Source organism: Fundulus heteroclitus, chromosome 20, assembly GCF_011125445.2.
Source record: "Fundulus heteroclitus isolate FHET01 chromosome 20, MU-UCD_Fhet_4.1, whole genome shotgun sequence".
NCBI lineage: Eukaryota > Metazoa > Chordata > Actinopteri > Cyprinodontiformes > Fundulidae > Fundulus > Fundulus heteroclitus.
Window position 1 is genome coordinate 29,081,573 of NC_046380.1, and position 15,905 is coordinate 29,097,477.

General features: G+C 41.5%; 1 protein-coding gene across 3 annotated transcripts in view; it reads left to right on the plus strand.

The window, feature by feature from the left end:
• The window catches only part of LOC105931726 (arf-GAP with coiled-coil, ANK repeat and PH domain-containing protein 3), a 69,702-nt gene that overhangs the window by 26,274 nt on the left and 27,523 nt on the right, over positions 1-15,905 (plus strand). For all 3 annotated transcript variants that reach the window (XM_021320468.2, XM_021320467.2, XM_021320469.2), the window contains exons 2-5: positions 3,505-3,562; positions 9,308-9,427; positions 9,837-9,890; positions 15,133-15,191. In XM_021320468.2, the coding sequence (XP_021176143.1) occupies positions 3,505-3,562; positions 9,308-9,427; positions 9,837-9,890; positions 15,133-15,191 (291 nt within the window). The remainder of the gene's footprint in view (positions 1-3,504; positions 3,563-9,307; positions 9,428-9,836; positions 9,891-15,132; positions 15,192-15,905) is intronic.

Genomic DNA, 15,905 nt, shown 5'->3' on the forward strand with positions numbered 1-15,905 from the left:
ATGTCGACTCTTCATTCATGGAGCTACTTGGGTTTAAAAGGGAAGGAGAGGTCATCGGATGACAGGCAGAACCTGTTGCTGCAAAGTTTGCTGCTTTATCTTCAGTATCTCTGTCATGACGCATCCTGGTTGTAGGCTTCTTAGGAAATCTCAGCTTTAAGTTAAAGGTCTACTTAATTTATAGGAATTACACATAGAGACCATTGTATACAGTTATCAATGCTGACCTAAATGCAACCAGAGGCTGGAAACAGTTTAAAATATTAACTCTCTAATAATGCTTCATTCACTATTTTCTGTTGAGGTGAGCAAAATAAGTCTCCTGTACAAGAGTAACGTGAAGGTACGCTGTGATTCGTTGTAGTTGATTTTTATTTAGACATATACAGACTGGCAATACTTACCTGGAATGCATCAATACCGCCTGTTATCTGTAGACTGGAAATTGGAATCGGCTACAATCACAGCTTTTAGGAAATATGAAATCAGACCCAAGATCTCTGATTGGATCATCTGTAAACAAAACCAAAGGAACTTCAGGGGACTTTGTTACGCTGTCGTCATGTTTAGGCAGGGTGGGAGTGTCTGCAAAGGGCTTAGTGGAGCATTTAGTTCCTATGCTCCACTTATCTGAAACAAACTTCCAGAAAACTGTAAAAGTGCGGAAAGCCTGAGTTCCTTTAAATTGAGAATAAAAACACATTTGTTTAGGATTGCCTTTGAATGTTCCAGTTAAACTGTTTTACTGTTTTTAATGTTCTTTTTTGTTTCTACATTCTAACCCTACTTGCTTTTATTCCTATATTTTAATCATGTAAAGCACTTTGCATTGTCTCTGTACTGAATTGTGCTATATAAATAAATTTGCCTTGCCTTCGATATTCAAAGATGGCCCGCTGTAAACATGAATATGTGGAAACAATGTTACGGTGCAACGCAGGAGAGACATGCAACCTTTAGGGGTGGTCTCTGCACTCCCCCACCCCATCCTTAGTGGCCCTACTGGTGGAGCAATGTTTAGTCATTATTCTTTATCCTATTGTAGCTAGTGAAAATGAAAACAAATCTCTGTATAATTAATAAATTTTCTTCACAAGATAAGGGGAAAGGAGGTCAATAAGTAATAAAAAAAAAAGCTAGAAAAGAACATTTCCGAGCATTGTTATGAACCCTGAGAGCTTAGAGGCATTCGGGGAATGTTGTTCTGTGGAGCAGGTGAGAACAGATTTCCGTTAGCCCCTCCCACGTCACCTTTCACCCTGCCGCTGGGTAAGAAGGGCGACAGAAGAGTTACGACCTTTGGGAAGTAAACTAGCTTGGCAGGTGCTGTCGCTCATATCCTCCTTCATCTGTGGACTGCATTTACACAATGACGTGGGATCAGCTGTAAACAGGTTGGGATCAGGGTGGGGTTAGTGTTGGAAATGAGATCACTGTCTCCCCAAGGTATATGGTTGGCAAGTTACAACAGATTTGGTGGTGTGATGCTGATCTTTTATTTATTTTTTTGGCAGAAACACCCGAGGTTAAAGAATGGAAACGCTGACATGTGTTTAGATTTATCCAATTAGCGATAAATAGGAGTTCTGTGGGATTTCCACAGAACTACTTTTACACTTTTTTTTTTTTTGCCTTTTTTGAGGATGCCTAGTCATGTCAGATAGATAAGAATGACAATTAGATGTAGAATGACGACCCTATGAGCAGCCTCTGTGACCCACATACAAAGAGGTTGCCATAACAGCTGACCCTGCGTGTGTGTGGTCATGGATGAATGTGTGTGGGATTGGCTACTTCTGCGCTAATGGAAGAGGACCCCGAGGGGAGGGATGGTTAAGGCGGATCGCCCTCCAAAACCACCTGACACACTCCTGCTGAGGGCCTTCGTGTCTCGCTGCCCTCAGACTGAATAAATGCAGAAATGAAAAGTAACAGCAGGTTAAAGGGAAACTTACAGTAATTGTTGTTGCCGTTTATTGAAAGAGACGACGAACCCTGTGTCGTTGTCGGTTGTTTTATTAGCTTTATCAGAGCAGGTCCTTGTCTCTGCATGATGTCATTCATTGATTTTCTTTTTTTTTACTGCTTTACTCTGGCCACTAATCTCCCAGAGCGATGCTGCTGTCGACCTAACCACGAGGATTAATGCTCAAACCTGAGAGACTGTAATGTTTGGAGGCTGATTGCAGCTTAATGGTGCAGGAGGCCAGATCACAGATGTTGGAAATGCAACGACGTGTCGGCGGCTCTGACTGCACAGCATTACACTGCGTTTTCTGTGGCATACTGTATTTCCTGACAGTTCAGCCCCGTATTTGTTTTCCATTTCCACAGACACAAGGTTTAAAGACTTTTCAATAACACTATAAACAGTGCCTTGCATCCTTTTCAAATCATTGTACTTGTTTCCAGTTTTTCTGACTCAAACGTCTAGGTACCTTATTTTTGATTTTATGTAACAGATCAACACAAAGTATTGTATTGGAAGAAATATTTATACAATGTTTTTCACATTTTTCAAAACGTAAAATGTGCCCTATTTCTATATTCTGCCCTATTTGATGCACCTGAAAAAAATTTTTTATCGTGACGAGTTGCCTTCAGACGTCACTGTTGGTAAACGGCATCCACCTGGGATTAATGCAATCTGAATATGAATATGATTGCTCTGTGAGCAATGCCTCGTAGGGTTACTGGAGAACATTAATCAGAGAAGCAGAGAACAGGACTGAGGTAACTGTGGAGGAGCTGCGGAGAACCACAGCTCAGTTGGGAGGACAACTAACAGTATTGCTAGAAGGAAAGAGCTATAAGAAATCCCATTTACAGCTAGTCGCAAGCAGTGTAGGTGACGCAGCAAACATGTAGAAGAAGGAACTCTAGTCAAACAAAACTAAAATTAACCTTTTTTGCCTTTATCCTGAAAGCTATGTGTGATGGAACAACTTTGTACACAACATGTACCGGGAAACATGGTGGAGGTAGCATGATGCTGTGGGGATGTTTTTTCTTCATGTAGGTACAGGGAAGCTGGTCAGAGTTAATGGGATGATTGATGGAGCCTGATGCAGTGATACGGTGTAAGAAAAGGTGTTGGAGGCTACAAAAGACTGTAGGGTGGATGAGTATCTACCAGCAGGAGATAGCTCCACATATACGGCCGAAGTTATGACTGAACGGCTTTGAACAAAGCAGATTCATGGGTTAGAATGCAAGGCAAAACTCGAACAGAACCGTTCACAGACGGGTCCCAGATTTTGTTTACGGGTATCACCGAAACGGGGGGGCGAATACGAAGGCGTCCCACACTTTTCAGATGAGCACATTTTGTGGGATACCACGTGTTGCTGCTTATCCAAGAATCTGTCCCGAACAATCCATTGATTCTTCTGTCCGTCTCGTTCAGGTTATCATGGGATTCCTTTTCTCCGAAGTGGCGTTAGAGTAGAAGAAAAAAGCTGATCTGATTAACTGAGTGTCTTTGTGTCTTCCCCCCCCCTGCAGGGCTGGGATCGATGATGTGGAGTCAGACGTGGTGGAAATCGAGGCAAAGCTGGACAAGGTAGGAACCGTTTGAACCAAAAACCTTGTGTTTCCATGTGAGGTTGGGTCTGTCTTTCATATCCCACGAGTGAAGACACGCATGCAGAACCTGGCTTTACAGAGCAAACACCAAGAGCAAACACCACAGAGGAAGCTTTATGTTCCGTAGAATAAATTGCGACCTATAACTAAAACAAAGGATGGTTCCCAAAAGCAATGCAGCAGCAGCTTTTCTTTGATCGTTAGTGTTTGCGGAGTATAAAATGAGGTAGTTTTAAAATGCAGTTCCCTAGAAACCACAAGTTTATCAGGAATTGTCTATGAATCAGAATCAGAAATACTTTAATAATCCCAGAGGGAAATTACTGTTTCAGTACAACCGCCATCACATACGTCACAAATATTTCAGGGGGAGACGATCTACTGAGGCCATGCTACCAAGGATGACTGCAGATATAGGCCACAAACATGGGCTCATCAGGAACTCATTGACGGATCTGAAATATGAAAAGGGAAAATGAGCGAACTGTAATATAAATGAGCTGTTGTGACAAACGTTTAGGCGAAAAGAACATGCGAAAAGCAGACAGAGTCAACATCCTTTAAAGTCCTTTGCTTAGTCTGCCTAAATTGATATTGGATGGAGACTGGAGTTTAGGTGTATAATGTGACATTTTAAATGAAGTGCCCTACATGCACAAAAATAGAAGCCCTTGGATGGATTATTCCTGCAGCCAACAGGTCAGGACCGCATGCTGAACTCTAACCTTGTCTGAGCTCCTCAGGAAGATGAAAAAAGGTCAGAGGGAAGAGATTTGAGAGGTTTCCATCAGGGTGATTTGCTCTGCTCAGCCCAGCCCACTTAGCCGGCGCTGAATCTGTCGCCTCTGACGCCACTGATGGATTCTGATGGACAACATTACAAAAGATTTATAAAACCTCAGGTGTCTTAAAAAGTGCTGAAGATTTTTTTTTTGGCAAAACAAAAGTGGTGAAATCGAGGTCATTTGCAGTGGACGATGATGAGTAGCTCTCTTCGTCATGAACAAACAAGAACGCTGCAGCCGCCACAGATTATTTAAAGCAAGGCAAAATCTTTCCGCTGCAGATTCATCAGCTCATTCCTCAGCAGGGGTTTTTGCGTCGCTTGCGCTGCTTTGGTCATCCACACGCATTTACTATGTGTCTAATGACCTTGCTCTCCCACGCCGGAGGCTCAGTACGCCGCCCAATTAGATCTGATCCACATATCTGTGCGTGTGTTTAACATACACCGCAGGCCTCCCTCGCGTTTTCTGTCGGTTGACGAAAAGCATCAGCTCAGCACGTGTGAATTTAAGTGTACACTTTGGGTAGATCCCTTTGTACACGAGGGTGCATCTTTACATGGCAAAAGCACACACTTTAATTCCAGCGACTCATTTTAGCAGCATTCATTCACGTTAGTCTGTCTGCGGTGCCAGCCTCCCAGAAAACCACACTTTGCATAGCGACAACCTTGGGAACTTCTGCACTAAATGAGATAATTAAAGGTTCCCTGCATGCTCCCCATACACCAACACACACGCAGATGTTCTGATGGTGTTTTCTGTACTGCTCTTCAGTGTGCTCCTAATGACAGTGTACTACTCTGGCTTATCATATAACCTCTAAAGTGGGGAAGTGTAGCAGTTGCCCCCTTATGTGGTGTTTAAGAGGGAACCTACCATCTCGCCTCCCTCTTTTAATTTGCAATGAGTCGTTCTAGGGATCAGAATTGCAAGGCCTGCTTTGTAACTTGGTGTTACTTCTGTACGAATGTCGCTGTCAAATGCAGACTCGGTGTCCTTTAGCTGCTTTCATTACATTTCATTGCGGTAGTTCCTTCATGGTTCTGGCATCACCAGAACCACATGCGCCCGTTGCTTTGGTCTGTTCAAAAAGAACGTGGACAGTGTTTTGCATCACATTTTCTTTTAATCCTCATCCAAGATGGGTTTACTATAAATCAATGTTAGATTTTTATTGTTACATTAGAGACCAATGGTAAATTGGAGCGTAGGAAGAAGGGCTGTACGATTTGCCAAAAATCAAAATTGCGATATTTTTCGACCATAATTGCGATTTAATTTAGACTTTTCTCTGCATTAAGCACAAGCAACAAATATGGCCTGTAGATAAAGATGTTTGTAAACAAGGACTATTTAAAACAAGAAATGTAACTGTTTTTATTATTCAGAATATTATTATTTAAGGGAATGGCTTTTAAGAAAATAGCTTTTAATTGAGTTGGACATCAATCTCTATTGAACATATAGATCAAAGTGCAACAAAGAAGTCTTTGTATTTGACCAGTACTTAATTCTGTGGTGAGATTTCTGAAAGTTTCTGGAAATAAAGTATGATTATATAAACTCTAAAACAAGTAATACAAATAGATTATCTCACTGCTGCAGCTCTTTTCCCTTTCAGGTGGAGGCAAACCCACATATTACCGACACCTAAAGGACGTGTCTCATTCATTAATTGTTACATAGCCAAAAATTGCAGACCTAAGCGATTTGGAAATAAAAAATGTTTAAATTGCGATGACAGTGCAAATGCGATTAATTCTCCAGCCCTAGTAGGAAGCAGGGTAAAGAAAAGTGATAAAGTCTGCTTTGTTTGAGGTTTACCCAACAACCCAGACTCTAGAAACGTGTCTTCTTGTGTCGTGTTCATCGTGAACAATGCAATTCATTTTATCCTAGTTCCATCAGCTAAAAATCAGTTTTCTGCCACGGTACCAAAAGATAAAACAGAGTATGTTCATAATTTTCCATGTTCAGGAAGCTGCTAGATATCTATCCAACAACCATAAGCACCCCTGAACCCCTCTGATTGTTGGCTAAAGTTTAGAGATTGAAAACCTCTGATTGGCCTTTTGCAATCGCTGACCATAATTCCTGGAATCTACCAGAGCTGCAAGATATTAAGAAAAGATGCAACTGCATTTTTTTTTTTAAATATCGCAGTGCTCACTCCTCTCCGGTCTTCGCTATGTTCACACTCCCAGGTGTTATCTTTTTATGCCTCACATGCCTGTATGCATATATCAGTTCGCTATTGCGGCGAGACTTTTCTTCTGAAGGAAATCTACATGTAATAAAAAGTAAGCAGCCTGTTGATTAGCTTGAGGCACATTTATCAGCGTTGCTCTGCACGGCGTGTGAATAAAGAAACGCAGCTAAAACCTGACAATCTGAACAACCTTATGAGCATACAGTCACAGAATCTGCCATGCTTGTTTCATCTGATGTTTACACTTGATTCTCCTGCTCCCCACCTCCTCCGGCAGAAAGCTTTAAATCAGTCATGGCTCAAAGGTCGGATGAAGCGCAACATGAACATTCAGACTTAGGTCACTTTGAACAACTTCAAAGTGACCTAAGTCTTTATGCCTCAGTGCTTCCTCCTAATGTAGTGTCACTGAAGCTGAGGCAACCAACCATTCAGAGCATCTTCTCCTTAGCGCCATCATTACCAGTGTCAATTACATGTCAGCTCTGATATAGAAACATCATCATTAAATTGTTTTGTTATTGCTCACCTGTGTTTCCAATGTGTCATCTCAGACAAATACTAACTGCTTCTACGACACAAAATGCTTTGCTTCTTTAAAACACTAATAGAAATTGGATCAATGTGTAACAACACAAGAGAAAGAAAGAGCAAGGCATATCCCCCGCTTGTTGTTCCTCCTGCAGGCTTGCTGTCTGTGCTTCTTGCTTTGCTGCATTGGTAGCATTTAGGACCGCGTGTTGTGGCGCCACCCGCACTCAAAACCAGTCTTACATCACTGCGGTTTCTAAAAAAAATTTTAAAAAAAAAAAAAAAAATAATCCGTCTGTTTTAATGTTGACTTGTCCATATGTTGTGAAACACAGACAGTGACCGGCAAAAGTATTCATACCCTTTGAGGATTTTGGTAATGTGACAAACACTGAAGAAGTAAGAAAAAAAATGTTATCAGGATTTTAGATGACAGACCAGCACAGAGTGCATAATTGTGAAGTGGAAGGAAAGGGTGATGATTCTAGTTTTTAGTTTTTATTCACAAATAAAATCAGAAGAGTGCAGCTTGCATTTTTTTTCATCTAACCGTTAATCGGATTTGCCTAAATATAATCACTTGCCTTTTGAAGTCAAATAACTAGAAGATACTGCACCTTTAGCTGGATCTCAGGATGGAAACAGGTGCTCTGTGAAGGTTTGTTGGCGAACATTAGAGAACAAACAGCATCATTAAGTTCTAGGAAAACAGTGGAGATGTCGGTGATAAAGTCAGGGACACAAGTTAGGTTATAAAACGAGCTTTAAACGTCTCACAGAGCACTGTTCAATCCATCATCAGAAAATGAAAGAAGGATAAGTCGGGTCCAGATCTACAAAGACATGACCGTCCATCTAAATTAACTGACTGGCTGGGCAAAGACACCAGTAATCAGAAAACTAAGAGGCCTGTGTTAAAATAAGGTTTGACTCATGATTCAGGGTTACTACAACTCAACTTTGTAGGTGTTGACTAATTTGTTTTGGCATTGATAGGGATGAAATCTGGTGATAGACTTAAATGCAGGAATATCCTCTAAGAAAAACATTTACAGGCTGCAAAAAGGTCAGAGGCCGGTGTGAGGTTCACCTTCCAACAGCCCAAAACGCAGCCAGAGCTACAGAGGAATGGCTCAGCTCAAAGCTCGTTCATGGGGTCAGATGGTCCAGTCAAAGTCTAGACACATCATACTGAGAATCTGTAGAGACATAAATGTAGTTCAGATGCTTTCCCACCAATCTGGGATGGAACCATTTTGCAGAGGTGAGCGGCCAAACATTTCACTTTTTCACATGCAGCTGTAACTGCAGCAAAATGTAGTTCTGTGATGCATTTTCTCATCGGGACTAAATAAATTCATCCACAAAATGTTTCTGATTTTTATTTGTGTAATAATAATAATAATAATAATAATAATAATAATAATAATAATAATAATAAATCACTTTCCTTGTAATTGACAGTTACACATTAGTTTGTGTTGATCTGTCACATATAATTGTGGCAAATTTGGAATGCTTTTTAGCCAAAAGGTGCAGAGTTTTACGACAGTAAAAAGACACTACGAAAGCCTTGCAGTAAGGTAAGACAAATTCCCAAACAATTTACAATCCTGACATTACAGTAAAAATGAAGACCATACTTCATGCCACCTCGGCTTCCTTTGACCCTTAAGCTAAACTTTTTAAAAATTCTGTGGACAGAAATTTAATGGAGCAGCCTCCCCTAGAAGGCCCACTTTCTTTAACGTTAACTAAATATGACATAAACTACACATTTTGACAGATAAATACATAGAGATATGTATTCACTGGACCTTCAATATTATTTTGAGATTTGTGCCTCATGATGTAAATGTGGACGTTGTGCCATGCAGTTTTTTTTTTTCTCCCTCTGATCATTTAATCTTTTTGATCTGTTTAACTTTTGCCATTATCCTAATAATGTCATTCTAATTTAACCACCCTCCGTAGCCTCAGAAGCAAAACTGATAATTATTCGTTCATGTGAGCATCCTTTCATGTGACGAGTGATTCTTTCAAGCCTGCCTTGTTTGATTTTCATCACCGCTGTGCCCATTTATACCCCCGCAGCACATCGTGTCCAACATGTGACTCTTTAAACCGACGGCACTTATGCTTTCTCTTTTTTTTTTTTTTTTGTTTTTTTTTTTTTTTCCTTTTGCCGCGTTAGCTGGTGAAGTTGTGCAGCGGCATGATCGAGGCCGGCAGGACCTACGTCAGCGCCAATAAGCTCTTTGTGAATGGCATTCGGGATCTGTCCCACCAGTGCAAGAAGGAGGAGACGATATCGGTGAGTCTGAGCCGAGAAATGGTTTGAGTTTTGACTCTCTCCCAACAGATGAGCAGCCATCTATCTTTGGAAATGCATTCCAGAGATTCCCATCATTAAAAATAGTCGTAAAGTTGTACAAACAGTTTTTCTTGCAGGCATGGACTTGTCCAGCTGTCGTGGTGATGAAATGTGTGACCCCCATATAGATGGGAAATGTTTATACAGAACCAGCTTTATGCATTTTTTTTTTGTGAAACATTCAGACTGCATAAGGATAGACTGATTAAAAAAAAAAAAAAAAGAATCCTAGAAGGACTTAGTCTTAAAAATAAACTTGCTACAAAAGCAGATCCGATATCTGTTGTGAAAACTGTGCAGGTCATGGAAACGGAAGTATAATCATGTTTGTGTGTCGGTGATATTGCAGGAATGCCTGGAAAAGTGTGGAGAAAGCCTCCAGGAGATCGTCAACTATCAAACGGTAAGGCGGTTTTACGCACACGCACTCACAGGAACCCCACACGGCTGTTGCCACAGGCGAGAGGCGGGCGAGAGGCGCTAGCACATGCCCGAATCTTCCTGACATCTTTCACAAATCCTGCTCCCCTTTGAAGCTCAACGCACAAGCAAACTCCCACTTCTTCAGATTTTGTTGAACCTGTGTGGATCGCTTGTGTACATGTTTAACAGAAATCACAGTTTCACCTACATGACTCCAGAGCGGCTCGGCTTTATGACTAAGTGTAATTTTGAATCTGCGGAGATGAATCAGACCTTTATATTGTGACATTTAAAAAAAAAAAGAACCTTTTCAGAGCATCACGTTGGGATCTCAGCAGGTACTGTCGAATGGTGTGCTGAACCCGTTTTTTCTTTTAGGCATGTAAAGGAAAAGTCATATATCATACTTCATTTTATTTAGTGTGCCCTGGCACCTGGTAAAAAGTGCGGTGGGTCATGTTGCCTTGTAGTATCAGAGGCCCCTTTCCTCGACGAAAGCAGGAAAAAGACTGGTCCTTTATTACACAGTGGCTTTTTTAAGTTAACAGCATATTATCTATTTTAGGCAGCAAAGTTAAGAAGAAATATTTCCTGTATAAAGAGGCTGATAATGAAGATAAAGGGGTCAGGGGTACCAGGGAGGCAATAACACCTGAAACACGCGAGACAGAAATTAAAACGGGAGCAATATCAATTCAACTGCTGACAATAATAAAATGGCAAAGCACTAAGAGCTAAATGGGTCTAGTGCAGCAAAAGGCATATCTTGTCATGATCCTCAGGTGTTTGTGTTTAGTTTTTGTTATTTGTGGATCATGTCTTCGGTTATTTTTTCTTAGTGTCTCACCTTGTCCTCATATTGGTTCCTTGAATCCTTGTCTGCCTGTCTCTTCCTCCCTCAGCTCATCGCCCTCCTGTCGCTCATCATTAGCTGATTACTTTCCCCTGCCCTCCTGCTTTCCTCTCTGTGGCTCCCCTCTATCTATGCTGCCTGTCACTTCTCCTGTTTGGTCACCTTCGGCGTCACCTTAAGTGTCGGCATCAAGCGTCTACCCGCCTGTTGTGCGCATTTTGGTCCAACGCTCAACATAGAAATTGACATATCTAGAGAAATTTCTTTGCTGCTTCCTCCTTGTTTGCATATAATTGTGATTGTGCCTGTTTTCTTCCATATATGTGTTTTGTGTGTCTTTGTATTTATTTGTGCAGGGTATGGCATTGTCCTTAGTTAAAATATTGTGTGAAGCAGGGTGAGGGACACATCCACCATAGACGTGACGGATACTGAAAAAGACCCAACGGGTGCGAACAAATATTGTAGTAAACTGTTTATTATGGAAGATTGACTAATATTGGAGATACGTTGGCTGCAAAAAAAATTCAGAAGCGTTAATGAAATTCCACTTTCACCATCAGTGGAATGACTGTCAGGTGTTACCTTCATTTATTAAGAAGATCCATTTCTTCCATTTTGGTTTCCACATCACGTTTAATTGAAAGTGAATCTGTGCATCAAGTCAGAAATCTTAGAAGAGTTGTTCATCCCCACAAAGCACACACACACACACACACACACACACACACACACACACACACACACACAAAAACAATCTTAGGATGAACCTTTAGATAATTTCTCTTGGGCAGCCAAACCAACATCGCAGCACAAGAGAAACATGCAACTTTCTACGAGGTCCTGAAGGAACTAACTTTCAGATGCTCTGATTGGAAGCGTCCAGATGTGCCACGCCCTGATGGATGAGCTCCCACTGATGCTTCCAGACCCCTCCACGCTGCACCCAGAAGCCAGCCGTGCTGCCCCGTCATAATGGACCCCAATAATCCCACTGTGGAAGTTTAGTTTGTGCTCAAAACAGTCCGACGTTCTCTTAAAGACCCTGCAGAAACCACCGTTGCTCCAGCTGATGTTTAAAGCATGCAGTCTGAATAGGGCATCCTGGACGGCTAAATCGGGAACACTGAACTGTGACTCAGGCCGAGCTTTAAAAGCAAACACAGAAAAGGAGCCTTTAATTTGCTCTAACAATTGAGTAAAGTAGTGATCATTTGTCGAAAAAAGTGCGAAATCGAAGAATATTTCAAAACATTCATATAACTCAAAAACAGGGGAAGCTGCATTAGGCCGTCCAGCTCTGCCTTGTTGCATGTTACAGTCTCTGCACTGAAGGCTCTAGTCAGAGCAGAAACCATTAAAAACCTCTTCAAACCTCACTTTAGTTCTTTAACCTCTCGTGACACTTTTTTTTCTTTCTCTTTTTCAGCTTCTCTAAATCTGAATGACATTCCAGACTAGTCGCTTTGTGTTTTAATGTGTCGTTTCCTTTTGTGGTTTCAGCTCTGAGTGGAATTTCCACTGAAAACCTTTTGGGTTTTTTTGCATGGCACACAAGGGAATCAAGCACTCTCCAAACAACTCTTTGTTGCATGCGGGTTAAACCCGTCGAGGGGCTTTTCACGAGAGCAATTTTCACTAAGAAAATACCTTCCAGCTGTGCTAGTAGAGCAGTTAAATCACAGGCACAACATCCAGCACGACACAAACTGTTGATTCCTTCTTATTCCTCAGTAATCTGTCTGTTTCCCTTCCTGTAGTATTTATTCATATCTCTTTTCTGGCTTTTTAAGCCTAACCTTTTAGATCTTATCTAAGCACTGCAGTCGAGCTGACCAGCTACATCAAGATGATAAAGTCCTCTACGTTTTTCTTTCTTTCATAAATACAGTTCACTAACGGTCCACCATCTTTTATGCATACTGCTGTTCAGGTGTGCACTGGGCTGCTGTCTTATGAACCACTTCCAGAAAATCCAGATTTTTGGTTTTGGTTCATCCTCATCCATGCCCTTGTTTTTCTGCCTCCCGTTCATGATTTTCTCTCATTGCTCTTCTGTAAAGGTGTCCCAGTCCTCCACTCTAACACTAAGGAGTCACACTAACGCCTCATCTTTATTCATGGTGTCATGGCGGAAAGAGACTGAAGCATGGAGAGACAATAAGTCTGTCTGTTGGCTGCTTTTCCCTGCTCCTCTCTTTCTGTTCCTTGTGCTGCTTTTCAAAAGGTTCAGAAATCCTAACACTGGCCACCGGTGCTGAAATTTTAGGGAATTGTTTGTTGGGAAATTAGCATTTTCAGGTGTTTAACTGCACGATAGCAGACACCGAAGATTTGAAAATGAATATTTATTGTAACACTTAGTGCATTTTCTTAGGTAGATGTTTTCTTTGAGATGGGTTGATATCGTTTACCAAAACCTAAAAAAAATGATAAATGTTTAAATCTGTAAAATCGATTTGCCATTGCTGTATACATAACAAAAAAGCCTTTAAACCACTTGATCTTTATTCTATCTCTGTTTATCAATGGGGTCTATAAATATTTATGTCCATGGCTGCAAAAATGTTTTGCCAAGATCCCCAAAAAAAACTGATGGAGAGCTGGACCAATGTGCAAATGTTCTTCAAGCTCATCCCAAAGTTTTATAGTGCGGTAAAGATGTGGACTCTGCAGTTGCCGGTCCGCGTGAGAATGGTTTTTCATGCTCTTTGAACCACTTGTTCACACGTTGAGCCCAGATCTGACCAAGTACAGCAACCCAGCATAATGGCGCCAACCCAGCAGGCTTGTATGTAAGACACTAGTGCATCACTACACACGCCTGTCTTCTCACTCTGATACGCCCATCAATTCGGGTCGGGGTACATCGGGACTCATCAGACCACATGACCTTCTTCCAGAGTCCAATCTTTATGCTCCCTAGTAAATTGAAGTCTTTCTTTTCCAATCACCGACCTGTGGTTTCCTTAAGGTTACGCGGCAGTAGAGTCCCCTTTGCGTTGTGCCCAGGGGCGGTTCTAGACAGGGGCCAACAGGGGCCCATGCCCCTGTAGAAATGTTCCTGGCCCCTGTTATGGCCCCTGTACTAAAGACATGATATTAAATACACTTCTCATAATTATTTGCAATGGCAAAGAAACCATAACTGATTGGTCATTTGATCAATATTATTATTATTTTTTTACCTATACAGTTTTACTCTACTTAAAAAGAATTTAAAACTTAAGATGTTTCACGTTTAGCTTTAGCTGTATTGAGCAGGGGGCAAAGTATTCAACTGCTAGATCAGGGGTCTGAAAACTGCAGTTCCAGAGCCACAAGTGGCTCACTTAATATTATTCCACAGTTAAATGTTGCCATTTTATTGTTGTTTTTTTATTTTTTTGTTCTGTGCCCCTGTGAAAAAACACTGGCCCCACCTTGGCCCTCCTGGTAAATTTGGTCTAGAACCGCCACTGGTTGTGTCGTAAGTTCTTCTTGGTTCCTTTTAAAGATTTGGTGTCGACAAACATTTAAGTGATCACTGATCGCCGTCCTTCAACATTTTGCTCCACGTTTCCCTGTTTGCTTCCTAGCAGGAGAATGTTATACAGCAATAAATCTATATAGTAACTCTGGATGTGCAGAAGCTCATTTTGGAGGGAAATGGGCTTTTCATATGCCCACAAGGCGTTCAGACAACCCTATCTGGAAATGTATGATCTCTCACCTCCAGAATCCCACTTATGTGCCGTGACCTGATTCTCTGATGTCATCGGGCGCTGCGGGGTCATTATGGGGATGGAGGCACACGCAAGGACTAAGCCTGTAATCTGTGATGTGTCTATAGGGTAAATAATGGTTTTGCATATAGGGTTTAATCTCAGCCAGAATGGTGTGTGATTGTGATGCAATCACATTTTGGTGCATTTTCAGTGAAAGCCATGTTCCTAATACGGCCATATTGTTTGTCCACCATCGGCTGCTGGGTGCTCTGACTACAAATGAAAGAAATAGTCATGGAGGGAAAAACATTTTGGCCCAGATGGAGAAGGGATTAGCTCACGAGGCAAGAAAATGGAGGTAAAACGAAAGGGAAAGGCAGACGGAGCAGTAGGAGGAGAAAGTGGAAATCCTAAGGTTAACAGGAAGGGAAACGTGAGGCTAAAAATCTGATGACACAGCAGCTGCGTGTGTGCTGTCACTCCTTTCCTCCCCCTCCTCAGCCGGTGGCGTCTTTAACGCTGAAAGGGTATCTATCGCTATCTTGTGGTGGCGTCTAGCCACTACAGATTTCCGGAGTGAAGCTAATCAATTGCTATAACAAGGCAGATATCTGGCTGCTGCTTTAATGGGGCTTGTTGTCCTTGTCTCTGTGTGCTTGCAGATTTTGTTCGACCAGGCTCAGCGGTCGATCAAACAGCAGCTTCATACCTTCATTAAGGAGTGAGTATCACCGTTAAAGTTTGTTTGAAACTTTCTCACATTTTGTCACATTACAGCCACAAACTTCACTGTATTTTATTGGGATTTTAGATGACAGAACAAGACAAAGAAGGATAGGGCTATAATTATTCAGTGGAAGGAAAAGAGGCATGGTTTTCAATTAGATTTTCAGTTAGATTTTATTCATATAGTGCCAATTCACAACACATGTCATCTCAATGCACTTTCCAAATTCAATCAAATCATACAGATTGGTTAAAAAGTTTCCTATCTAAGGAAATATGAAGCCTTGACAAGCAGCATTCACTCTTCCCGAAAGAGCGTAGAGCCACAGGGAGAGTCGTCTTCATTGTCGATGGCTTTGCAGGAATCCCTCATACTGAGCATGCATGAAGCGACAGTGGAGAGGAAAACTCCCCTTTAACAGGGAGGAAAACCTCCAGGCTCAGTGTGAACGGTCATCTGCCTCGACCGACTGAGTGTTAGAGAAGACATAAGAGACACAAAAAGCATAGAAACACACATTGATCCAGGAATCCTTTCTAATGGCAGAAGATCTGCCTCCCCTGGATGATTTCACAGCTAACAAAATGCCAGACCAAGTGTACCTACTATGAAAAAAAAAGACAGAACAAAAAGTTTCACAATTATTACACAACAAACTGTGAAAAGCAGAACGTGCATGTGAATTCATCCTATTATTTCCAAATCACT